The sequence below is a fragment of the Drosophila elegans genome, unplaced genomic scaffold (genome assembly GCF_018152505.1).
Source record: "Drosophila elegans isolate 14027-0461.03 unplaced genomic scaffold, ASM1815250v1 contig_208, whole genome shotgun sequence".
NCBI lineage: Eukaryota > Metazoa > Arthropoda > Insecta > Diptera > Drosophilidae > Drosophila > Drosophila elegans.
The window spans coordinates 550,219-576,287 of NW_024545578.1; the positions used below are offsets into that span (position 1 = coordinate 550,219).

General features: G+C 40.7%; 2 protein-coding genes across 7 annotated transcripts in view; both read right to left on the reverse strand.

Moving 5' to 3' along the window:
* Positions 1–6,162: 6,162 nt before the first annotated feature.
* LOC108146023 lies at positions 6,163–6,915 on the reverse strand. Its single transcript, XM_017271802.2, has one exon. The coding sequence runs from the start codon at positions 6,876–6,878 to the stop codon at positions 6,366–6,368; it is 513 nt and encodes a 170-aa protein (XP_017127291.1). The 5' UTR covers positions 6,879–6,915; the 3' UTR covers positions 6,163–6,365.
* Positions 6,916–8,409: 1,494 nt separating this feature from the next.
* The window catches only part of LOC108145793, a 126,636-nt gene continuing 108,976 nt past the window's right edge, over positions 8,410–26,069 (reverse strand). For 4 of the 6 annotated variants that reach the window (XM_017271364.2, XM_017271363.2, XM_017271366.2 and 1 more), the window contains 9 exons: positions 22,389–22,568; positions 21,014–22,001; positions 20,410–20,551; positions 20,078–20,310; positions 19,193–19,656; positions 19,020–19,125; positions 10,947–11,122; positions 10,510–10,880; positions 8,410–10,443 (listed from right to left, as the gene is read on the reverse strand). In XM_017271364.2, the coding sequence (XP_017126853.1) occupies positions 9,417–10,443; positions 10,510–10,880; positions 10,947–11,122; positions 19,020–19,125; positions 19,193–19,656; positions 20,078–20,310; positions 20,410–20,551; positions 21,014–22,001; positions 22,389–22,568 (3,687 nt within the window). In that variant the 3' untranslated portion in view covers positions 8,410–9,416. Of the gene's footprint in view, positions 10,444–10,509; positions 10,881–10,946; positions 11,123–15,851; positions 16,079–19,019; positions 19,126–19,192; positions 19,657–20,077; positions 20,311–20,409; positions 20,552–21,013; positions 22,002–22,388; positions 22,569–24,580; positions 24,823–26,069 lie in introns of those variants that run through there. The other 2 variants (XM_017271367.2, XM_017271368.2) reach the window with 2 other exon arrangements.

Below are 26,069 nucleotides of genomic sequence, written 5' to 3' on the forward strand. Positions count from 1 at the left end.
TCCAAACATTTGTATTAATTAGAGTTAATCTAACGAAGACTTTGAAAAGCATATTTGTTTTTATTACATTATTGACAAATTTTAGTTTTTTTTTATCTAAAACAAAATAGATCAAACCCTTCTCAGTCCAGTGAAACTTAATCAAACACCTGTGAGGCAGCCCTAAAAATCTTGTAATAAAGGGGAATCCTCTAAAAAAAGGAAGAAGGAAACAGGGGTTACATTTGCATAAAAATATCATAAAAATTTCTGGTTCTCATTTTTTGTTCACTTACTAACTGCAATTCGGGCGTGACGAATGGAACTGGAAGCAGGGATGAAAGAGTTGGAGAGTTAGAGACTTTCATGCAACTTTGAAAGAAATTGGTAATGTATGTACCTCTTATTTTTGGTAGGTTTGCAGAAAGATAAAATGAATTAGTTTACTCTTGGCCGAGATGGCGAATACGTGATGAAAATAATTTGACAGTTTCCTTATTACTGCAATGTTAGCCGAAATGTTTTTAAGAGAAAAATTTGACTCAGAACTATGGTCAAAAATATTGATATTTCTAAACTAAAAGTTTAAAGCAAAAACCTATTTCTTAATTTTACGTTTTTTATGATTAAAATCTATTTTTTAGAATTAAAAACTTGGCCAAAATTGAACGAACAGCAACAAAAGCATAAATACTTTAATTATTTTTGTGCCCTTTTGGAAAGATTATTTTTTTCCACAACCAAGAGAGGTTTGTTTTGCACAGCTGACGAGCTAATCACTGTGAGTCCAAAAAAAGGTTACGTTTTGGTGTCTTGAAAGTTTTAAATTTATTTCAGGACTTTGGCTGAATTCTTTAAGTATTGCCATACAATCAAGTAGAACTGTTCAATGAGATTCTTTCTTGACTGAGAAATGTGGGGAGCCAAAGAAAAAAGCAAGGAAGTGTGGCAAAGTGTTTGTCCAGGCCTCGGGGGAAATGCAATGGTCAGCAGGCGAAAAGGACACGGGGCAGGACTGGAACTGGAGTCGCGGTGTCAACGCCGAGGTCCAAGGTCCATTGAGGCAGCCGCAATGTTTACGCTGCGGTTCAGCTGGCGATGAGGTGGAGGGTGGTGAGAAGTGGGTAGAGGGTAGTGGGTGGGGAGGTCGTTCAGCTGTCAGTTTTAATAGAGGCCGAACACTTTGATGGCGTTGACACGGCAGGTCCTGGCTTTTCCTCGGACTCATGTGTGTGGCCCTAGACGAATCGAATGCCCCGGGGAGCAGTTTCTAATGAAGGACAACAAAGTGGGAGGATTTCCCTCCGATGACAGAGCCTGCTCATTTGGCCGAAATTTTGACGCTTTATGAGCGGTCCCTTTAGTGCTGAGTGTGCGCAAAAATGTAATTGAATGAATGAGAATACGAATACGTAATCGGAGGGGAAGGAGACAAAAGGTCAGTTGGCCATAAAATGTTTGTCTTCCATTAGGCCAAGATGCTCGCACGCCAGCACCGCCACTTTGAGTCAGAGAAAACAAAATAATACTCGTTATAACTCACCCCCCGCAGGAAAAGAGAGTTGTCAGCTAATGTAGGCTCCCCAATAAAACCCATCGGACACCACCAGAAATTTGACAGCATTATGAGCTGCTGGGGAAAACCTTTTTTTAAATATCTCAGGCACATATATTTTCTTTTTATTTTTGCTTAATTCGCGTGACTCGCGTGCATTATTTTTTGCCTACCTTTTTTCGGCATTGTTTTGAGTCACGAATGTAAATTTCGGGTGGGGGGAGATTCGAGGTTGGGAAATATTGAAGCTCATGTTACGAGTATCAAATATTTATAATTTCTCGAGGCAGGGCGCCTCTGCGCCGAAGTCGAATCATCATGACAACTTACTTAAGTTTGCTAAAGCAGGCGGAGGGCAAAATCAGGAACTGTAGATAAGATGAAAGAGGGACGAGTATCCGTGACTCCTGGCCCCTGGGCTTTCGACCTGCCTGCGGAGAAAACTTTGGATAGTTGGAAGTTTGCCGCAGCTTAAAATGCTAATTAGCAGGCCGGCAGGTTTTTAAGGGGGCTTAAGTGGGTGGAAAGAGGATCCCCATCAGGCAGCAAAAGTTGTCAGCCACTTGGCACGTAAGATATCCATGCTCGCACTTTCAGGAAAGACGGGGAGGCTATTCCCTCTGGCAGCCTAGGAACGAGTTTTAAAAAAGTACTACAAAGATGTGGAAACTTTCAAAGATACTGCAATATTTAAAAAAAAAAAATGATATACAAGATATATAGACAAAGACAAGACATAGAAGACAACCATGATAAACCATATTAATGCTAACTACTTTTCAAAAACAAAACTGTTTAAAATTATTTTTTTTTTCAGAGACTAATAAGCTGTTTGCAAACCTAACAATACAAAATAATAGCTCTTCATGTGGCAACCCATCATTGTGCTCCTCATCAGTATGCCTGGCCAGATGTCTGGCAAATGTCCTGGAAACTCCCGATGAATTCACTCAGTTGACATTTGGGATTCCAATTGATTTCGCACTGGGCCTGCCACTTTTTGTATCAGATGTTTGCTTTGCTGATTTGCAAAACGAAGTAAAAAGAAATCTCGGAGAAATTCGCATTCGCCTTGCAAATGAAAATCCTTGTGGCGAAAATATTCAAATGTGCAATATTGACACTTGATTTGCATTTATAATGGCTACGTGATTTTCGTGTTGGTTCCGGTTAAGGATTAGATAAGATTGCGGTTTCTTTTTATCCGCGCCGAGGTTGCTCCCTGGCTGTTCCGGATCCTTGGCCACCTTTTCACCGTATCTCGGGAATCTCTTATGCCAAATGTGTTAATTTCTCCACCCCAACTGGTGACCTGTTTTCGTCCTTTCGATTCCAGCATATTGCGCATAAAAAATTGAACAACTTGGCCTCGGGTTGTTTTCACCATAAAATAATCTTTTTAAGCCGAAAACAAATTACAAATAAGAGAAACGACAACAAAGAGAGGGAGCGGCATGAAATACCCTCTATATAATTTGTTCCATTTTTTCTTCGGCTGCTGTTTTGCATATTCTCCCGGTGTTCCCCCTGTGTTCTCTAACAAATTATAATGTATTGGAAATTGACAGAATTATGTAATGAATAGAAAATTATGCAAATGACAGCGCAGTTACATTTAATGGCTCGACCTTTTTCTTGGTCTCTCCTTCGGGTCAGGATGCAGAAAAGAAATCGAATTTTATTGGCAGCCCTGAGGAAGGTAAATCCTCCAGTGGAGAAAAACACATCTAAGGGTTTTTGCCATTTAAAAATGTCTTGAAAATAAAATAAACGAAAGGAAATTTTCTTCTTAAATGAAAAGAAAATTGTCCATGAAGAGGTCAAAATATATAAAGAATTTTCTTAAAAATTTGAGTTTTAAATTAGTTAATTTTTAAAGTATGTTTTCAAGGTATCAAAAGAAAAGTTTTTAATGCGAATACGAATCCTTACTCGAAGTTATTTTTAAAAATCTTATTTCCTTCAAGAAGATGATGAAATACCCAGTTCATTAAAAGTCCTCTCCTGTTTATCGGCGACTGGGGAGCAATAAGGATAAGTTTTCCGCCCCCGTTTATCGCAGGGATCGTTTTTCATATTCAAATATATTTTTCTTTTGCGGTAATTAATCATCCAGAAAAGGAAAAAAAGAGCAGGCAGAGCCAGATAGAAAACTGTCTCTCGAGATAATGTCAACATAAATTGTTACGGCAATTTTCTACAATTTTCCTAGTATTATTTATGTGGTTTCTGCAGACTAAATTTCTCGTGCGGGTTTTTTTTCTCTTTATTCCTTTAGGAAAATGCGAATTTAAAGGTTGAGCTTGGAAAATTAGCCCAACTGGGTGGACTGCGGGGTCTGGGGGGCATTCAATTTGATGTGTTGACTTTGGCCTGTGGCCAGGACGAAAATGGCAGGGGGTATGAGTTGAGGAACAACTGAATGCGGCATTTAATGAGTCTGTCAGCAGTCAGCGTCGTTCGCTTTACGCACTTCACTTCACTAAACTGCTGAAGGTCCAGAGGGGGAGGAATGGGTAGCTATACACACATACATGTGTGAGGGCTTTAACTTTCTCCTTTCCTCCCCTCGTGCTGTGGTCAGTTTAATCGCAAAGTTTAATGAACAGCTTAAGGGTTGAGGCGAGTATGTTGACCCGCCTGCGTAGCTTATTGACAATCTCCAATCAGCCAAGCCAACTCATTTCCATAATCCAAATCAAAAGCAATCTTAAATGATGAGGATAGCTAAGTGAAGACTTTGAAAACCTCTGGATGTCGACCTATAACATATATATTAAAAAAGGATAAAAACAAGTGCATATTAATTCCATTCCTTATTTCGACAACGTTCTCACAGGCTTAAGATTTCGGGTTGAATCGAATTTTTCCGGAGTGCTGATTGCTATTGCTATACTCCTGATTAAGCATTAGTTTTTTGACCAATTTTTATGACGATGTTTTTGTAAAAACTAAAACTTACAACTTATTGTCACATTTCCTTTTAAAGGCCGGCTCTCAGCACTATTTCATCACTTAGCTGTAATCCATTCAACCATCATCAGCCTCTTAATTTTCAACAGACTTACAATTTATGCAAATTAAATTTTTAGGTCGCTTCCGCTGTGGCACGCGAATCGAGGAGCGTGCTGCGATGTCGAGGACCCGGCAACGCCCCTTTTAGTCTTGCTGGCTGGTAAGTAAGCATATTATTATAATTGTTGAGCTCTCTGTCCTGGTGCTTCCCATTCTGGTTCTGATGGTGGTGACTTTCGATCCAATCTGAGGGATTAACCCTCAGGGCGTAAACAAAATTATGTTTTTATTGTTCCCGCACTTGACACGGTTCGATTTTGATTATTTTGCGGCGGTTGAAGTTCATATGTAGGAAAAGATGTGGCGGTTAAATAAGAAAAGATTGAGGAACCAGATTAGGTTCTAAGGGGCTCAATTATGATTTTGTAACATGTTTCACATTTTACTTTGTTTGCTTAGACGACATATAAAATATCTTTCTTAGTTATCATTCAGGAAATGTTTCAGTTATATTTAAAATTATATTTTAATTAAAGATATGTATGCTTGTAAGTTAATTAAAATTATATATTAGTTTAATTACATGTAGTTTTTAAAATTATTTAGATTAATATTAACCATTTCTTCTAGACTGATCTTATTATCTTGTGTCTTAAAAGTAAATCCTGCTGACTGTCTTTCTTTTCGTTTGGAGTGGCAAACAACGTTTTCCTTAGACTTTTTTTATTATTGATATATTAAATAAAAGCAAATATCCATATCTTCCGTCTAGGCTTTGTTTACTACCTACTCCTAAATTGTAATTTTTATTGAGTGCCTTTTATATTCTTTATTACGTTCAAACTCTTGATTCTGAACTCAAACTTTTCGGATGCCTAACAGTGGTTTGTGTCCAGGATTATACACTTTACAGAAGACAGGGATAGCAATACAATTAACTCACGTCTGAAAGGGATGAATAGATGAGGTTTTCTGTGTGAAAGACAGAGAAAACCACATCTTAAAACAGAGGGGAAATTGGATCTATGTACTTGACTCCGTCTTCATTGGCTGAACTCTTTATATAAGCGTAACTTTTTGAAAAAAGTGCAGGTTTGGGTTTTTATTTTTGCCTTACTGGTTTTCCATGTACAGGTCAACTGTGGAGTGTGTTTCACTTGGCTCGGATCCATCAACGTCAACGGACGTCCCACAGATTGAGGATGTTCGATGGATGATAAACAGGATATCGAACTGAGTCAAGTAGAAATCACGGATAAAATTTAATTAATATCGCAGTGGTTTAAAAACTCGAAAAAAGCCTTGCAAATGCTTGCCCAGATAATTAGTAATCTTACCTAATATTTTAAAATATTACCGATAAGAATAAATTGCAATATAAAATTTAATTAATATCGCAGTGGTTTAAAAACTCGAAAAAAGCCTTGCAAATGCTTGCCCAGATAATTAGTAATCTTACCTAATATTTTAAAATATTACCGATAAGAATAAATTGCAATATCTATTTGGAGTCCGAGTGGACTCTCGATTCACATTTTCGATTCAACGCCCGATCATAATTATCTCCAGTGTTAAATAAAAAGGTTAATTCACAGTAATTAAAATCACTTCTCTTTGAAGGCACACAGGTATGATAGTTTGGTTTAAGACTTTCAGACAAAGTAAAAATTTACAATTGTGGTAAGTAATTAAATTTGTTAACTGATTGGGTTGAGTGCCGTATAATACATTTAGTTTTAAACTTTTTTTGTGAGTGATTTATTGCTCTAAAGTGTTGACTACTCTTTGGGGTCGTATGGAAAGAATCTCGTGAAATTCACTGACTATAGGGTGACTTGGGCTCTGGTGATAGAATGGGCTCCATCTTGGTTTCTGGGTTCACCACATTGACTGGGTCCTTCAGTTGGGTGGCGGAAATGCTGAGGTCACTGGGGGACATAGGGGACATGGCGTAGACGGAGGCCCGCACGGATTCGGTGACTATGATCGGCAGGTAGATGAACAGTTCGACGTCTTCATTGACCCGAATGCGACTCGCGTCCATTGATCCCTGCCGGTGCTCGATCTCCATGGGCTCCTTGGGCTGCTGCGAGAAGCGGTGCCGGTAAAAGCTGGAATCCCGCCGTTCAGCCGGAATTATAGACTGCGTCCGGGACTTCGAATCCGCCATCATCAGTTGAGACTCATCTGCCAGCATGCTCTGCATGGGCGACAGAATCATGCTCTGACGCTTCTCGCGCACCAGTTCCCGCCAGTCCAGGGCCACCTGTTTTACAAAGGCGAAGTTGCTCTCGTCCGCCAAAGCCATGGTTACTTCTTGTGGTCTCATCGGTTGACTACAGATGGTCCACTGCCCCTCCTTTCTTTTGTCTACGCTTTCCACTGATTTTTAGAGCATTTTTTGTCGTCACTCTATTTTTTAGTTTTTTTTTGGACTAGGATAGACCATTTTTTAGAACTAGTGTAACGAAAAATTAAAAGGAAATGATATATTCGAAGCAAACTGAAGTAAAAATCAACGATTTTGATAAGGGTTTTTGATTTAATTTTCAAAGAATTTGCGTTTAAACGGTGGATTGTAATTTTGTTTTTTTTTTTTTATTTTAAATTTTTGTTTTTTTTTATGTAAAAATGGCTTTGTATAAAAAAACCCTACAACCAACACTTCTAATCCATAACTTTTTTCAAAGAAATTCGATACCTAAAAAGCACAATTTTAAAGATATGTGTGATTATTCTCTATTTTTCCAAAAATTGCATTTTTCCAGAAAAATAACCTAAAACCAACACTTTAAAGTTGTCCATTACTGTTTTTTAATAAATCCGATTTAAAAAAAAAACAGCTCTGAAGGTTTTGTGGCATAATTAATTAAGAATCAGCGTTTACGTGTTGGCTTGTAATTTCGGGTCGATTTTTGCACAGCTTTTCCGCTTATCTTTTTATAACCATTTTTTTCTTTGTTTTATTCTAGGTTGAACTCGAGCAGTATTCTTCGAAAACTAGCTTGCGGACTTGGAAATCGAAACAGTGTAGAGTGTAGATGCAGTTTAGATGCCAAGTTACGTGTATATTTAGAAAATAAAGTTTTCTAACAATGTTTTATTATTTAAAATTTGGTTAATTTGGGGTGCAGGTCAAAGTGTTTTATTTTGGGCTAAAATAATTTAAATTTTGTAGCATACTTTGGCGCTGTAGCTTCTGTTTTCGTACAGCGTACTTTTGGGAAGCAGTCGTTGTCAATGATTTTTTGTAGCATATTTTGCGCTGCTGAAACTATTTCTGGTAGATTCTGTTTTCGTACAGCATACTTTTGGGCATCAGGCGTTGCAAATAATTTTTTGTAGTATACTTTTGGGCAGACGATACTTGTAATTTAAGTCGTTGTTGTAATTTGTTGTTGTTGTAGTTTTGTTGTTGTAGTTTTGGTGTTGTTGTTGTAATTGCAACAACAACAAATTACAACAACATATTACAGCAACAACAAATTACAACAACAACAAATTACAACAACAAGAAATTACTACAACAAGAAATTACAACAACAACAAATTACAACAACAACAAATTACAACAACAACAAATTACAACAACAACAAATTACAACATCAAATTACAACAACAACGACCAGTGTCTCTCAAACTGTGCAGCCTCCCCCCAAAAGCATGCAATAACAAATTGACTGCTGCCGAAAAGTAGGCAACATATAAAATTGAAAGAGTGCCCTCAAACGGTGCAGCTCCCCCCAAAAGCACGCAATACAATGTTGTTTTCCGCCCAAAAGTATGCTACAGATAAAAATGAGGAACGAACGATTTTTTATTTATTCCTTTTCTTTATTGTTTTTGTGTACAAATGATGTTTTTTTTTGTTTTGTTCTTTTAATGCCAAGTGAAAGTTTTGAAAACGCACAAAATATATAAACCTTATAAGTAGATTACAATGATCATCTGCCAGGAGTGAGTAAATCATAAACTAAGTCTAGGAATTCCAAACACAAACCTAAGTGATAATTTCTAGTTTTTCTTTTTTTTCGAATTTTTCAGCTTGCAAAATAAGTTTAAGGTTTATCCTATTAATATAATAGACATAAAACGTATGATGTGTGTGGGGCTGAAGAGTCTTCGTCTTCGCGCACTGATTGTGTATAGTTGCGTTGCATATAAAAATATAAACTCTGATTTTCATTCGTTGCTGTAGCCAGCTCCATTGCTAGCTCCTCTACTGATGTTGGCTTTTAGCTTCTGTTTGCTTCGTTGCCTTGGATTGATACTCTCATTTGGAGTCACCATTGGATCCTTTGTCATCTGTTGATAGTTCCTTGTTCACAGTTCGCATTTGTAGGCACTTTAGTGTTTTTTAAACAAAAAAGTATACGAAACGCCACTGAATTGATCATTCTGTTTGTATAAATATGTACTGGGTAGGTCTGTGGGGGTGGGCTCCTCCCATTAGCTCCATAATGCGGCAGTTTTCAAGTGGCATGGGCATTGCCTTATTATTGCATTACCGCCTAAGTACATCCTCAATGTTCCATCGAACTGCAACCTAAACTCGTAGGAAATTAACCGAAATAACAAATATATCCTTAGTATAAATTGCGTTTCTTTCGCGCTCGCTACCTAAATTAGACGTATAAAATTGGGCGGCCTCTGCGTGTCGCACATTTCGGAGGCGGGGAGAACGCTCTGTTTCCTTATAAAACCTTGAGCGCGGTATACGCGCGCCAAAAGCGAGCTTTTAGTGGCTCTGCTTAAGTGGCGGGGTGTTGCGCTGGTTAACTCTAGTTACAGCTGTTAAATGCCTTAACATAACGTAACGGTAACCTACAACGATTGGCGGCCTGCTTAAGTAGTGGCTTTCTGTCCTCAGATCGGAGGTGGTCCGCGGATATAACGTAACTGGGGCGTAAAGCTCATGGACAGGTTGTTCAGATTGTCGCAGCAGTTGGGCTGCATCAGACAGGCGACGCAAAAGATGGTAAACAAGGCCACCTGCATGGGCACTGCCGCCCTGGCTATGCGCCACGCCCAACCGCGTTTGCTGGCCTGTGCGGGATCCGCTTCTTCGGCATCTTCCTCGGAGCTTTCCAAGTTGAAGAGCAGCGAGGGATCATCGGAGGGGTCGTCGCCACCGTCGCCACTGGCGAGGGTCTTAATATGCTTCAGCACCATATTCTGCTGCTCCGGACTGAGCTTCTCCTCATGCTGATCCTCGCCAGCGTTCTTGGTCTGGCGCGCTTTCCGCGCTCCCTTGCCGCGTTTACCAGGCGACTGCGGTTGACCGTTGGCCTTGCCAGCCTGCTTCTTCACTTGTCCATTGGCCTTGCGTGGCACTTGATGGCTCTGTTGCTGCTGCTTCTGCTGGTGGCTGGCTGCCGTGCGCACAATCAAGTCCCTGCAGGTGTTCTGCAGGTGCTTCAACTCGGCCTCGGCACTCTCCATGCGGGCGGCAATGGAACGCATTGCCTCGCTCCCCGGCGCCAAGGCCAGCTCCAACTGCTTGGCCAGGCGACGCAGCACACCCAATCGTCGCTCCCTCTCGGAGAGGCCACCATCGGAAGTGGCACCGCCATCGGAAATGCCAGAGTCCGAGAGCGAACCATTCGAGGCCGTAAACTTGGCAATGTGGTAGATGTGATTGGGGTCGAGGTGCTGCTGTACGGCCAGCAGTTGCTCCTGGCTCACATTAACCTTTTCGGAGAGCAGCTTAGCCACCAGCTTGACATTTTGGGCCAGCTCAACGGGCGTAGCCTGTCCCTTGTCCAGCGCTCCTTCAAGACCCTTCAGGGTGCCCCTATCCTGGCCCAAGGCCAAGTGGAACTCACTCAGGCCAGACTCGAGCTGTCGCCAGGCAATCAGCGAGTTGGTGAGCATCTCCAGTTGCGTGTTGATTCTGTGGGGCATAAAAGCCTGGGTTAGGAGATATACGGTTGGAGATTCTGGGGGTGTGGTAACTTACCTGGCATCTGCCTCATCCCAGGCGCTGTACATGTCGCTCACTTCGTTCTTAAGATGCTTGTGGAACTCCTGCTCCGCGGACATCAGCGAGTGGACATCCCAGGCAGCCGTGGAGGTGGAGGCTTCTCCAGTGGCCAGGGCTTCCACCTGATTGCCATTGCTGTCGGTGACGGTGATGGCCACAGCTCCGTTGGACTGCGCAGCCTTCTCCTCCAACGGCTTCTCCTGCTTAAGTTGTTCGGACTCCTGCTGCTGCTCCTGTTCCTCCAAGGCGTTCTGCAGACGCCGCTCCTGTCTGGTCAGCCAGCTGTGGACGGAGGCGTTGAGGCGCAGCATGTTGGTCCTGTAGCTGGCCAGTTGCGTCTGTTCCAGCTAAAGAGGTTGATGATTATGTGGTTTAGTAATGCGTTGAGAGGTTCCTTTAAATCATATACTAACCTTGAGGGCTTCCACGGCTATTTGAATGGCCGGCTCTGTGTCGAGGAGTTCCGGAGTGGGCTTGTCCCCCAGTCGCTGCAGTGCGCTCTTGAGCACGCTCATCTCCTGCTGCAACTTGCGGGCAGCCGAGGCATTCTCGCTCCAGCCCAGCAGGTCCTCCCAGGCGGCGAGCAGATCTGCGGAAAAAGATCAGAGGCGGGAAACGTGAGGATGTGGCTAGGTTAGGTAATGTGGTGGTACAAGGGCGGTGAATCGAGTTAAAAGAGTTAAATGGCGCACGAGAGAAAGGCAATTTAATTGGGCGCTGGCAATCTCATTTCCATTTAGAGTACACTTCCATTCCCGCTTCGGTGCGAGAGCCCTTGGTAATGAATACCTTTCTCTAAGCGCTGCAAAATTGCATCCGAAAGTGAAACTCTGGGCTGGCAAAAGGAAAATCAAAATCAACAAATATAAAAAGAAAAACATCTGTGGCCGCAGTAGTTAAAACTTTGCAATCGCTTTGCGGTTGTGGGAGCTAGAGACACAAAAGTTTCCTAATTGAAATTGTTTGGCTTGAATGGTTTGCACTGCATTGGTAGTTTCCCCCTTCGGCTAATGTATCCGCTCGCTTTGTAGCATGCTTGATTTGTGGGTTTGATTCTGCAACGAACGTTGGGCGGACCAGAACCAGAACCAAAAGTTCGGTGCCAGCCCTAAAGCGAACAAAAGAACACTTAGCAACGAGTATAAATATGTAAAATAAATATGAAGCCTTTAGTTGACTTTGAGATACCTATTACTGGTAGTGAAACTTATAACTTTTTGATTGAAATCAAATAAAACCATAAATATTTATGATCACTGCAAATAAATCAGCCAAGACTTCTTTAACTAAAATGTAATCTATTAATTCTTGAAATAATCACAATAATCAAGTCTAAAATAATAAGCTCAGATAAAATGTATACATTTGTTGAAATAATGAGAATCAACCAGTCTAATCGTTGTCGAAAGATTGCTTGATATAAACAATCGACTCACCCCAACTGAAGAATAACTCTTATGCAATTATGCTTTGTTGTAGGCTGCAGCAACTTTCTTGCTTTGTGATCTCCTAAACTCAAGTCAAAGTCAATCTGCAGCAAGTGCGTGCCACCCGGTTGGGTAATTGAAACGCAATGCGTAATGTAAGTTTTGCACAAATTGCTTTCACCTTGGGGATGGCCAAAAACGGTGTTTTTTCCCTGTTTTTTTTTCGATCCCAGCTGTGATAAAAGGCAGTGGAGGATAAAACGCACTCGCGGTAAAGGAAAACAACCCAACCGATCCGAACTTGTTGGCAGCCAAACCGAAACTGGTTGACTGAACTTCAGTGCAGCTGCAACGGAGCTCGAAGCTCGACTTGGATCCCCTTGGGTACCATCCAGTGGGCGGAGGATGGGGAATGTCCAACCCACAAGAGCAAGTCGAGCGCAACCAAAGCGATCGCAGTAGCAGAGCGAAAAGGTGAGTTTCGCAGAGGGTTTTCAGATGGGTTGTGAGCGCTCAGAGTAACTGACTAATATCTACACTGCCTAAAAATCTTTAAACAAAAATGAAAATTTGCTATTTAGTGTATTTTACTTTTCTTTTTGTGCAAAAAACAGTATTAAAAAAAAAAGTTTTAAATAAAGAAAAAAGACTTCAAAATAAGTTATTTTTTCCGCTTTTTTACAATCTCTGGGATTTTAGCAAACATATACTTCGGGAAAAAACATTTGCTATAATATAAATGTTTTCCATTAAATATAAGTAGTGATTTGTGCTTAAAAAATCTATAATCTCCCAAGATTACTATTTTTGTTCCCCGTTGGATTTGAATTAAAATACTTTTTTTCCCCAGTGCAGCTAAATCATACGCACTTTGGTTGTGTTGTGTTTTGTGTGCGTTACAAAATCTGGTTGGAAATCAGTCGTCGGGCAGATCAAACTCGTTGGAAGTGCAAGTTCGAGTTTAGAGTTGATGCCGCTTGTCGCAGATTACTTTGTATCGGATTTTGATTGGAGCTGGAGTTGGGGGTCGGACTCCACCTGCTTTCCGGCAGATATTGAATAATCTTCGATAGATGACTCCTCGACAACGGCAAAATGTGCAAAATAATTGCACATAAAATTGATTAGCCATTAACGCGGACTTAGCCGCGGAGGGAGATTATTGGCCCGCAAAAGACTTTCTCTTTGCGCTAGTCAAACTGCATGAATCGTTCAGATTTCAGCGGTGAGGAATAATTATAATTAAGCTTTAAGACAAGCCTACCCCAACTAATTAATTCGGCGCTGAAATATGTTTTCACCGCTTCATCATTTTTAAGCATCTTTACTGACATGCAAATTTGGCGGATTGCTGCTTTTTGTTTTATTTGCAATGCATATCGTCACGATAGATGAAATGCAAATAGCAGACGAAAAGTGTAAAAACCGCAAAGAGGGGAGAGCAGGGGTTTCGGCCAAGGTCGTTGACGTTGGCTGCAGTTGCTGGCCACAAAGTGAGAATAATTATTTTACGTGGGAGGTGCTTAGAGGTGTCGCCATCACAGAGAGAGACAGATAACTAATCGGACGATAAATAGTGCAGTTAAATAAAAATGAGCAATACATATCTGAGCTCATTTCCAAAGCAATTATAATATAAACTTAAATATATGACTTTAACAGAAAGAAAGCAAAGTAAGATTCAATAATAAGCAGACTACTTTAACTAACTTTTGGACATCAATAAACAGTTCTTTAGTTTCTACTTATTATTCCTTGACCCATTATTTAATTTAACCATTTAACAAATAAAAATAATGTCTAAAAACAAGCTGTAAAGGACTTATTGTTTAAATACTCTGTTTTGTAGCAAAAGGCAAATGGCTCACTCACTTCCTTAAAACCAAAAGCTATCCGAACCAAGTCTACCTCAGTTTAATTAAGTATTCCTTCCTTGATTTGCAGGGATACAGCCAAAGGAGTGGCGTGACAAAGGGCTATAAACAAGAACCCCTATTCTTGGAAAAGGGCGTGTTTTAGTTTCCTCAACAAATATAGATAGAATGTTTTATCCAAATTAAATGGAATAGCATATTTTTAAAGATAAAGCAAACATTGAGGTGAGGTAAGCAGAAACCACAGAAGCTACCGCCTAAATTATACCAAAAGCTAAAACGCATGGTCACTGCCTGACCTAAGGCAAAGCTCAAAATATTTGCCAAATTAATCTAAAATAATTATGGACAAACGTGTGTGTGTGTGTGTATGAGGCAACAGAGACAAACAATTAGCAAAATATATAGAAAGAACCACGTCGTTGGATATTTTTAAATGCTGATTAGAGAGCAGCAGAGAACCAAACAGAAATTATAATAGAGATGCGAAAAATGTGAATGGAAATGTATGGTGCGGGGTTTCTGCATGAATGAAGTAATAAATCTACCGATTCGGGCCGGAAATCTACAAGCGGAAATCGCTAAAGAAATGTAAATGGGATTGCAAATGCAAATGGCAATAGCTTGTTACTACTTTACTGCAGTTTAATGCCCTCCAGAGAAACGCATTGAACCACTTAAATTAACTGCCGCAACTAAAACAACTTTAGCTGCAAAATTGATTTCTCTAAACCTCGTTTCTAATTCTAATCAAGCGAAGGTCAACCACAAATGGGCCATGCGCTCCATAATTAATGATATATCGAATGACAATTGAGAACTTGAACTTGGGCAGCGTCGGCAGAAAAACAGAAAAAAGTTATGAGGTAATGGAGGCAACCGGTTCCGGCTTTCATCGCTCCTCGCTCCAAAACGAAAACAATCTTGGAAAACTTCAAAGGCGAATGCCACCATAAAACGTTGACTATAGGAGTGTTCACTGTTCTGCATTTACCGTTAATTAGCGGGTCGACGAGGGGCAGCCGAGCATGAAATGCACGGATGGTACAGTAAGCACCGGCTAACCCTAATTAGCGAGCCAAGTGTCTGACAGTAGCCACTTGCAACCCGATTTGGCAGCTTGAGGATCAAAGTCGGTCAATGGGTCTGGCAGAATCGAGTGGAAGAATCTGCCAGAGAACAACTTGAGTTTCTGTGGTTTATGTGAATTGCGGCAAGAATAGCGCAATTGCTAGCGGATCTGTCCGTTGGAGCAGATCATCAAGCACTCAAGTGCCGGATTTATGATCTGTAACATGGTTGTTTTTCGAGCTCTCAAAGACAGGAGTTTCCTAATGTGGCAACTGTTGCATGTGAATTGGTTTTATAGTATCAAGAGCTTTTGAGAGCAAATTGCCTAAACGAATATTGGGGACAACATATGAAAAATTATTCATCCAACATATAATTCTGAATTTTAAAACTGTCTAATTCAAGGTTATCTTAACACTTAACCAATTATTTGGTATTATCTTTTAACATTATTCTATATAAGCACTAAATTTAATCACCTAACTATTGAGCCACACCATGCCGTTTTGAAAATCCCTCTTAACTTATTATATTGGTAGTTATAAGACAAACATATTCTTTTTCAGATGGCATGTCTTTCTTTTCTACCTGTTGAAATCTATACGTTTTTTTTTGTTTACCTATTACTGTGCCTAAATTTCTCTAAATACCTACTGTATCTGTATTATCTCCCCTCATTTCATTAATTGCCTGCTGAGTCACCTACTTATTTAGCCTCACCATTACCTTCAAAACTCTTTTTTCTTATTTTCCCTTTGTGACTGAGACGGAATTTGCTCTGCTCGTTTTCACTCTTATCTTATTGTGCGATCTGTGTCTACATCTACATCGTTTACACCTGTTTCCCAATTATGTTTGCCCCACCATCACATCATCTTAGTACACATAACGGGCTATATCTCTTTCTGAAAGTGTGTTTGTTTGCTGGATGGCCAAAAGTGTTTACCTTGTTCCGATGACGACCGCGATGTGTTGGTGGAAGAAGAGGCCGAAAGCATTTCGGATATATCCGTTTGGACGGCCACGCTGACTTTCCCCATTGTAATTTTTGGAGTTTTCCCTGGCAACCCTCGGCGGGAAAAGCTCTCTTCAACCCCCAAGTGACCCACTTTCGTTCGCTGCGCCACTTGAAATCAATTTTCGTAATCAATTTGTGTTTTAAAGCATTTCAATTCCGTTTTTTCAATCACACACAACACCAAACTGTGGGAATGGGTATTTTCCCTTCGATTTAAGCAATACTGCATTGAAATAAGTTTTAGTTGGGAAAACTACCGTAATTTTTGCGAAACTCTTATAACCGAAAGGAACTCTTATACGAAAGGCGATGAAAACGTACGCGATTTTGGTTTTTATGAATGGCAACTTCTCAGTTGGAATTTTGATGGGCTTTAGTAACTTTAGAGAGCTTAGTTATGTATGTTTTTATCACAGCTATTTTTTGGAGGAATTATGCGAGATTCTCGTTAGATTATTTCACACAATTTCGCGGAAGCACGTTAAAAATTAATTATAGACGGGGGAAACAGAGAACAACCGCTTGGAACGCGCGCAGAAAATGAACTGAGAGATGTGGAGAGACGAGCCGAAAGGCAGAGACAGCTGAGAGCTGAGAAAAAAGGGGAGCAAATGCGAGAAACGGAGAGCCAGAGGGCAAAAGCAACGTGCTTGCCAGCACAGTTACACTAAGTTATGCCCCTAGGTCTTATTTGTTTTTAAAGCAGCAACTCTTACACTGAGCAAATTAAAGTTTAAGTTTAAATCAGTTTTCTTTTTTTTTTTAAATTTTTAGTGCCATAAAATGGCTTTGTACTGGTATTTAGTTTTTAATTTTAAAAACAAAGGTTTTCATATTATGGATTTTTAAAATAAAGTGAGACTATTATTGTTCAAAGTTTCAATTGTGAGATACAACCAATTTTAATATCAAATATTTTTTAATATTTATTATCTTGTTAATAGTAATATTTATTTGAACAGTGTAAAACACCGAGAGTATCTAACATGCAAACATCCCAAAGAGCGTAACTCTGGGAACTGAGAACTTTTGAACTTGGCTTTGTCACACGCAATCTCTAAAAACACCGTACCATATTTGTATTCATATGTATGTATGTTTATATGTATGAAGGTTTGATTTAAGGGCGCGCTTATTAGATTCGGCAGCTCAAGCGGCAACAAAGGCCAAACAGAAACAAAAACCATTGGTATCAGTTTGTGTTTCAAAAGGCGACGTCATTTTTTTTCTACCGCATTACCAACAAAAAATTCAGAAACCAGACAACAAAAGCTATAGAAGTGGTGACGGCAGACCAAAAAGCAAAGCGCTACCTATCGAATTCTGAATGAGCGCCACAGTAAAGCTGCAGTTTTACAAGTATTGTGACAAATAAAACCAACTAAGAGGTTTGACTTTGCAGCACAATTATTAAAAACAATGTTTCTACATTTCTTCAAATTTATATAGTCCACCCTCGCACATAAATTAATTTTCCACCAAGTCATCACATTTGTTTATAAATTTATACTGCGGGCGTGTGACGTCAGCGGGCGAAAATAAATTTGCTTTTGCTGAGGGTCAGAATAAAGCAGCTGGTGGAAAAATAGCTATATCCCTAAAAGCGAATTAAGCAGATTTATGGATATTCAGAAACAACTACAAAGAATTTGGAAACGTTTAAATAAATACAAAATGTTTACCTCCATCAAGAGGCTATTACAGTTTTAGAGGTTCGGTGCTTCAAAACTTTAGCACGGGCGCAAACCACTTTCTTTATATTGGGCACAATTAATGTAGTACTTTCAGTACTACTTAATTCTGATTTCTCATATGAGCTGTCATTTTCTATTTTCGCTTCAATGGGTTAAAGTGCTAAATAGACAACTATTAAGGTTATAAAATACGAATAACTCGTTTGAAAAATCAGACTCCCTACACTGGCCTTTATGGAATATAAAAAAAACAAGGGTTTGCGTCAAAAATATTGAAGATTGCCTTCATCCTCATAAGAGTTAAATGTGAATTAGATATTAACCGACTGAATAATTACGGATCAGTCGACATACAAGTTTTAGCTGTTTTAAAAGTGTCAATAAAATTCTTAGACTAAACTTATAATCTATTGTAATCTCAAGACCTCTTTGAGATCAACTGAGACTTGTGCAAACCATTACCGCTTCGGGAACGGGATCGATATTAGTGCTAGGCTACACGATGATCTCAAATACTAAACTCAAAGCAATATAAACACGGCAGTTAATGGATGATTGTTAAATTAATTTGTTAATACATTTGACAAACACACAAGCATTAACGGCATTACGTGGAGTTAACAGAACAGATGACAGAATGACAGAACACCAAAATAAAACTAAATTAGGGATATAGTTCACAAGACAAACGGATACAAACGCAAGTTGAGAATTATAACAGTTTTAGTTCTGCTTCTGGTGTGTAGATTTTATTGCCAAAAAAATAAAGAACAAATGCGCAAGAGCGAAAAAATGGATAGAACAAGTAAAATAAAATTATTTAAAATAATAATAAAATTGAACAGAAAGTGAAAAAGTGTTGAGGATAAATAATAAGTAAATTCGATGCGAAATGCGTTTTGTCAAATGCAAAAACAAACTTCCTACAAATCATACATCATATGCACTATCGTATACAGTGTGTTTAAAGATCTAATTTGCACAGCGATCAAAGGCATCCGGATAATACATGCTTTAAGCTTCTTTTTGTTTTATTTAAATTACAACAATCCCCGGAAGCCGCTGAAGAACCTTCCGAGGCGTCCGCCCAACGGCCGGTTCACCAGCTCGTAGAGCGACCTCAGCGTTCCCGCCAGGAAGCGATAGAGCGCAAAGTGCTCCAGCATATTGCCGACGTCCAGCACGAATTCGATCACCCGTGCCACGAAGCGCGTAATGGGTGCACACTGGCACTCGGCCACTTGCATCAGCTGCCGCGGGGAATCCCCCGAGCGCGATCCCGATTCCGCCGGCATGATAGCCAGTGGAGGCTCAGTAGTCTCTGTAGGAAGCCGCCTCCTTCGCCGGCGGAGACCGGTTGATACGGATGATGATGATGGAGGTGGTGGAGGCTGGAACTCACCTTTTGTCTGGCCAGCGCAGTGGGTGGACAACACAGTGCCGGGTGGACCGCGCAGCACGGCCTCCAGGCAGCGTATATTGTCGCGGCAAGTGTTGATGATCTCGTTCTGGTTGGGCATTAAAATTTAAATAAAGTTAGTAGGGATTCCCGCAATCATCTTCAATTAAACTCACATAATCCTCTGGTCTGAGCAGATGGCATCTGATCTTCAGGGCTCTGGTGTCGTCCAGCCTGTCGCGGCTTTGCTGCAGCAGAGATCGCATCTCTTGCTCTCCGTCCTCGGAGTCCGATCCACTGGACGATGAAGTGGTGGCTGGAATCAGCTTGATACATTTCTCCAAGTTGCGGGAGGAGCGTCTCCTCTCGTCCGCCGTCACAGTACGTCGCCTCCTGGTCGAAGTGTCGCTCTCGGAGGTGCGACGCAGCAGGGACTGAGCCGAGTGGCTCATTCCACCAAACTCTAGCTTCCGGCCCACGGAGTCGGTGCGTTGGCCAAGCTGCTGCTGGCTGGTGGACTGGTTCTTGGGCGTGGTCATTAAGGCGGTGGCGGAGGCAGACAGCGAAGGCTGGGCCTGCAATTGCGGCTGAGTCTGCTGCTCCTTCAGGGGGTTGGCAACTATCGGGATTTCATCCATATCTGGGTGTGCAAAATATATATAAAATAAATATATCCTATTAGTTATATGGAGTTGAGTCAGTGTTGGAAAGTATCTAAATACTTAAGCCTAGTTATATACTCGACAACAAAGGAAATATATGGCTACCGTTTGTTTCTTTTCAAATGTTTCCCTAATCAGACATACGCCAGTGCGTATATTAAATAGCATAATTAAACTGCAACGTTTAAACATTTAATTTAAAAATGTTTAGTACCTTTTTTGCACATCTAAAAACTATTTCTTTTTTTGCCTTGGACAGCTAATTATTTGGCCTTCTAGTGAACTACTTAAAAATCAATGTACCTTGTATCTTGCCTTGGTACTTATTTTCGCAAGCTCTTTGTACTTTAACTAGCCCAAAAAAACTAGTTCGTTTCCAAGACTGGTAATAATACCCACCTTGGCAGGATTTGCGTCTAACTTCCAGGGTCTTGCGACGGCGTTCGTACTGCAGCTCCAATGCGCGCTGGCGGCGGGCGTGGTCCACGCTACTGGTAATTGTGTCCTGGTTGATGTGGAGTGTCTTCAGCTCGTGCTTCTGCAGTGAATCCATGCGCGGCGGCGAAAACGAATCCAGATTGTTGGCCGCCGACAGGGAACTGCAGCAATCCGACTGCGAGTCGATGTAATTGCTGTAGCGAAATGGGCATTTGATTTTGAGCGGTTATAAATAACTCTTGGCACGGCCGCAAAGGTCGCCTTCATAATTTTGATTTTCCAACAACACTCACCGATAGTCGTCGCCGAATTCTAAGAGACGCCGGGCCGCATCCGAATCGAAGCCCTCGGAATAGTTCTCTGAGTTGTATTTCTCTTGGTAATTATCCCAGGCCGTCTCCGAAATACTGCTGTGATGGTCCTCGGTGCTGAGTTCTGTGGGAAATAAAGCATGTTAATTAATAAATTTGATATGGAAGGGGAAGAGGGAAAGATTTGAGGATATATAACAAAGAATTTGGTACCCATTTTAGTTTTTAATGGTAAGTGCCATGATTTAAAGTCCCTAACAAAAAAAATGTAATTTAGTATTAAGTTACGAATTAGGAAAATTAGGAAACATCAATTTAATGTTTATAATCACTTAGTTTTTATATATTTTTTCCCAGTATAAAAATAGAGAGAAATAAATAAAATACTGACAAAAGAAAGATGGACATAATCATTTTAATAGGAGCAGAATGGATAGATTTCAGTGGGGACTGGTGCACTTGCGCAATACCTTTGAGCCTGGTCTGAACCGGCTTGGGTGCTTGTGTGAGAGAAACAGATGAATAGAAAACACATATAGAGTAGGCCTAACTCTATGAAATCCGCTGAAGGACCTCCATCACTTACCTGCTTGCTGTTCGTCCTCGTTCATGTAGTTGGACAGAGCTGCGAGGGCGCCCAATCTCGTTTCGCTGGCCAATAGACCTGCCGTGGTGAAGGATCCCACCCGGAATTTGGGTAGCATCAGCTGCTGGGTTTCCCCTGCTGCCTCGCCTTCGGCCAGCAGAGTGACTCCCGCTAAGACGTCTCCCTTGGGACTCAAAGGGGCAATGACTGCTCCCTTTTGTATGCTCAGTAGGGCATTGGTGAACTCCTGCAACTGCTGCGACGACATGGACTCGCAGGACTTCATCAACGTCTGGGTGAGATCTCCACCCAGCTCGGAACCCGAATCCGATTTCCTGCCAGCCGAGGCGGCCGAAATGCGCTTCTTGCGGGCCTTCCTCCGCCGCAGCGATCCCTTGCTGTCCGCCTTCCTGGCCGCATTACTTCCCGTTCCCGAGGAAGAAGCAGCCCGCGGTCTGGGTCCCGGCGAAAGCGAATCCAGAGCACTTTCGCTGATTGAATGACTGGCCAGTCCCGGTGGCGAGTTCTCCACAATCCTGTGGGCCGTGCTCAACTGGGCCGCATCCGTGGTCAACTGGGACAGGCACGACACGGACCAAGGTCTCTCCGATTTGCGACGCGTCTGCGGTCGCTTCACAATCTTCACGTTCAGGCTCTGATTGCTGCTGCCAAAGCCCAAAGGCGTCACAGGCTGGCCAATGGGCTCTGCCGACCCACCGATTCGCTCCGTTGAATTCCCATAGGAATTCGTGCTCGTTTGCATACAGGTGGCAATGGAATCGGTGAATCCCTCCGAGGTGTCCGATCCCGCACCGTTGGCTGCTCCTCCTCCCGTTACTCCAAGTCCAACTCCAGCCTGAGGCACTGAATCCGTTTCAGATGCCTCTCCGGATGCCTCGCAATCGTCGGGCTTGCAGCCTGGCAGGAGTTCATGCGTTTGGCTGCGGGTCAGCAGCTGTGGCGTCGAGGGCTGGAGCTCCAGCCACTCCTAAAAAAGAATAAAACAAATTGTATAGGTTACAAAATTATGCAAATTAAGAACGAAAAAAGTTAATTTATTTTTTAAACAGTGTACCAACCACATTAAAAAAAATTTGTTGTTTTTCTACAATTGGAACCTTTTAAGTCACCAGACAGACCTAAGCAAATCAGTTTACTGTTATTAAATCTAAATGAAGCAACATTTTAACAGTGTTATTTAACTGGACTTAGCTGTCCGGTGATTATTAAATTTGAGGGAGCAGTTAGATGGTATAAATGTTTAAATGTTTAAACCACTATAATTTTTTCTCAAAGATATCATATTTCATTAGATATATTCACTGTTATTAATACCCTCATAAAGAGTTTTTTTCGGTATTTTAAAAGGACTTACCTCGACACGCTGCTTGCTGGGATGCGACATGGTGACCTCGCGTTTCTTGACCGTCGACGAGATCTTAATGATGGAATGTTTCTGCTTGGTTGGCGTCTTCAGTGCGGCCTCTTGGGCGTCGCGCACCAAATGCTCGGCTTCCAGCACCAACTGCTTGATTGAATCATGCGAGACCTTGCCCTGGAGAAAGAGAGAGAGAAAAGCAGCGGAGAATGTGAGAAACGAGTGAGGGAAATTTGTTTAGAGAGCGGAAATTAATGAGCGTGCCCAATCGGAGTTGCAAGCCTCAGGCGGCTGAATCAGTGAAGTCATAAAGCTGACTAACTACAGTCCAAATTGCCTACAAACAAAACATCCTGTTTATACAGTATACAGTAATGTAAAGTATTGGGATATAGTTCCAAAGTTTTGGTAAAATTTAAGGTTAGCAGGCAAACTTTACTGTCCAAAAAAGCTGTTTATTTAAATTAAAATATAATATTTATTAAAGTTTAGTCGAATTTCGAAAGCTCCACAGTAAAAGCAACCAAATAGGAAATGCAGCGCAGAGTGTCCAAATCTTATCGGCAAAGAGGAAAAAACTGCGTTTAGCTGTGGAAGTAGTGGAAGTGTTTTTTCCTTATCTCTGAGAACTCATTCTCCCACCCGCTTATCGCTATTTGTCACCCATTTTCAGTGCACTTCAACGTCATTATAGTCGAGTGGAGTGAAATGAATTGGAGTGAAGTGGAGTGCAGCGGGTGGGGTAGCAAAGTAGGGTCTTAAATTTACAATATATAAACATGCCTATACACTTTTGTTCTTATCTAGTTCTGTTTATTTCGCAGCCTTCCTCCTACACCTCACCATTACTTTTTTGCACAACTCATTACTCAAGTAAGTGGGTTGCTCACAGGGGAATTTTTATATATATGAGCCGTTTGGTATGACAGAAGAAATTATTTTTGTACAGCCTTAGCTTTGTGTACATATGTTATGCAGAATCTTAGTTGAGTAACTGCAACTATAAACAAGAGTTTGCCTCACAAATTAGTCGTAAAAACACAGAAGTTCTTAAACTATCAAGGTAAACTAACTGTATAAAATGTATAGATTCTTGACTTTTCATCTTATTTACAAAAAAGGGTTGAGACTTCCCAAAATGGGAACTCCCACCTTCGCAGACCATTTGATAATACGACAAAATCAGCTTTTGGTTGTTTTACATAATTCCTTGTTGACACAAAAGCAAATCACTGAAGCATAGCTAATTATTCCAATGCAATTACGAAATCTTTTTTGTTTTTTGGGACTTATTTAGTTTTTCTCGGGGCAATTGAACAATCTGAAGGTTTTGTTTTTAACGCGCTTCGGCAGACTTCGCGCACTGTTTTGTATCTTATGGCTCTTCTCACTGCTGTATCTTTATCGCAGCTCAAGTCCAAATACTCACTCTCGTTAATCTTTGGCTTAATTTAATTAACAACTTCCTGCGGTGAGTGAGGCACGCGATTGCGGCCATTTTGAGAGGGACTGCTGCCAAACGGAAACCATTTTCTAATGCCAAGTGAAAACGGCGTTTACGTTCACGGTTTGCAGCTTACAACTGTCCAACTTACAGTTACAGCTAGTTGCCCAGTGAGCGCGAAAAAAAAGCGATTGGGCGTTTGCGATAATTAAAGGCAATTATTAATGCGAGTGCGGACGCCGGCCTGCCAATTAAGCCCAAAACTGGAAAGCCCGAGCTTCAGATACAGATACGGATTCAACTTCAACTTCAGCTCCTTGGCAGCAGTGCCTCTTAGACTGTCGTCGCAGTGGCTCTATCTTTTTCTGGCCTTGACAGTTGTCGATTTGGTTTTCTTGTTTTTATTTATATTTTTACCCGCACGCAACGTGTTTTTTGTTTTGGCCCAAAATCTAATCGCGTTTTTTTTTTTTTTTGAAAATTGAGGTCAGTTAAATGCTTACAGTTTAAGGGGAACTTTGACGGTAAATGTTACTTGGTTACTTATTTTATTTCTAAAGTTTTTAAATATTTTATTTCACTAAATTACAATTAAAGGTTTCAATGAGTTGATTTGCATAAGTGCAAAATTAATGATGGGTTTGTATTCGAATTTTTAGCACTACAGTTTTACATCCACTGAGCGGGAGTGGTAGCAGAGATCACTGCAATTCACTGTTTTAATGAGTTTAACTATTGTGTTTACCGTTTGTTTTATTTCTTTTAAAATTGAATGCTGGTTTTTGTGTTTCTCGTTGTGTTTTTCATTTATTTAATGCAAATTTCGCAAGCAAAATAAACACATTTCGAAGCTGTTGTTGCTCTGGGCTCTTCTATTGTTGTTTTAGCAATTGTTTGTTTGTTGGCTTTTTATTTTTTTTTTGCTATTATCTTGGGTAGTCCGCTCCCCGATTTTCGTCCGTCCGTCGGCTTCAACGTTGCGAATCACACTGAGGCTAATGCTCTGCCGCAGTCTCTGTATCAGTCTGGAGTGCACTCACACTCGCACCTAAGCGTACATATAGTGTGTGTAGATGGCTCCGCGAATTAAAATAAACTGTCGATTCGAAATGCGTTTGATAATAGCCACTTGATAAGATAATACTCCAAAATCGATTTGAAATAAAAATCTGCAAAAGGAGCAGGCATTGCCAGCTAGATAGGAAGCTCCAAATACATGATTTATTTTTTGTCTACCTCAGTTTTCCATTCGCATTATACTTTTATTATTTGCTCAATTTGTGTTATTATCATTCGTATCTTTGCTTAACACTTTAATTTAGGAGTGAATACAAATCATTTCTGGGACATCGATAAGATAACTGAAATGTCAGTTGGGTAACGAGATAATTTTCTATATTATAAGCTTTTCTATATTGTGGTTGTTTGATTAATGTTATTTCCCTTTTTAATACTTTTTTCAGATTAGGTTTCCTTCTTAGGAAGGAAATCGATATGTGTTTGCTCTGAAAGAAAGTTCTGAAATATATCTAAGCAAACAATATGTTTGAGATATTAGTTGCTTTAAGTTGCCTTTTTATGTTCATTCATTTTATTTTACTTATCAACAAGATAAGTGCACTTGTCAATCTCTTTTATAGGCTAGTGATTTATTTATTGAGGTTTGGCTCAACGTCACTTTTCTGCTTTTTAAATACCACTTATTTAAATGCTGTCTTTGTCCATCAGTTTGCAAACTTTAATCTGCCATTCCATACAAATCATGTGTGTGTCCAATCGATAAGATAATTATTTCACCTAGCTGTGATTTTTTTATACGATTTATTTCTGCTTTGACCAACGTCTCCGGATTTCGTTATCTTAAAATCAGTTTTGGTTGCGTCGACTTGATGTATGGGTTCCGCTCTTTTTTTGGGGGTTCGGGATCAGGTTCAAGTTCGAGATCGGGTTGCGAAAATGCAAAATTTGTCAAAATTTATCAAAGCTGCACAAGATTTCACTCTCAATAAATCAACGCACTGCGCATGCGTGGCAGAGGCCGAGGGAAATAAGGGGAGAAACGAGTGCCCTCGCTGGAAAATGGCAGTGGAAATTGCGTGCGACAACTGCAAAATGCAAATGGGACTGCGAAAATGCTAAAACATGCTCATGCTGACCAGGGAAAAGTGAGAGTGAGTGTTGACTGCCAAACACGTTGGCTATTCCGAAACCTCAGGGACGACGACATTGATAGG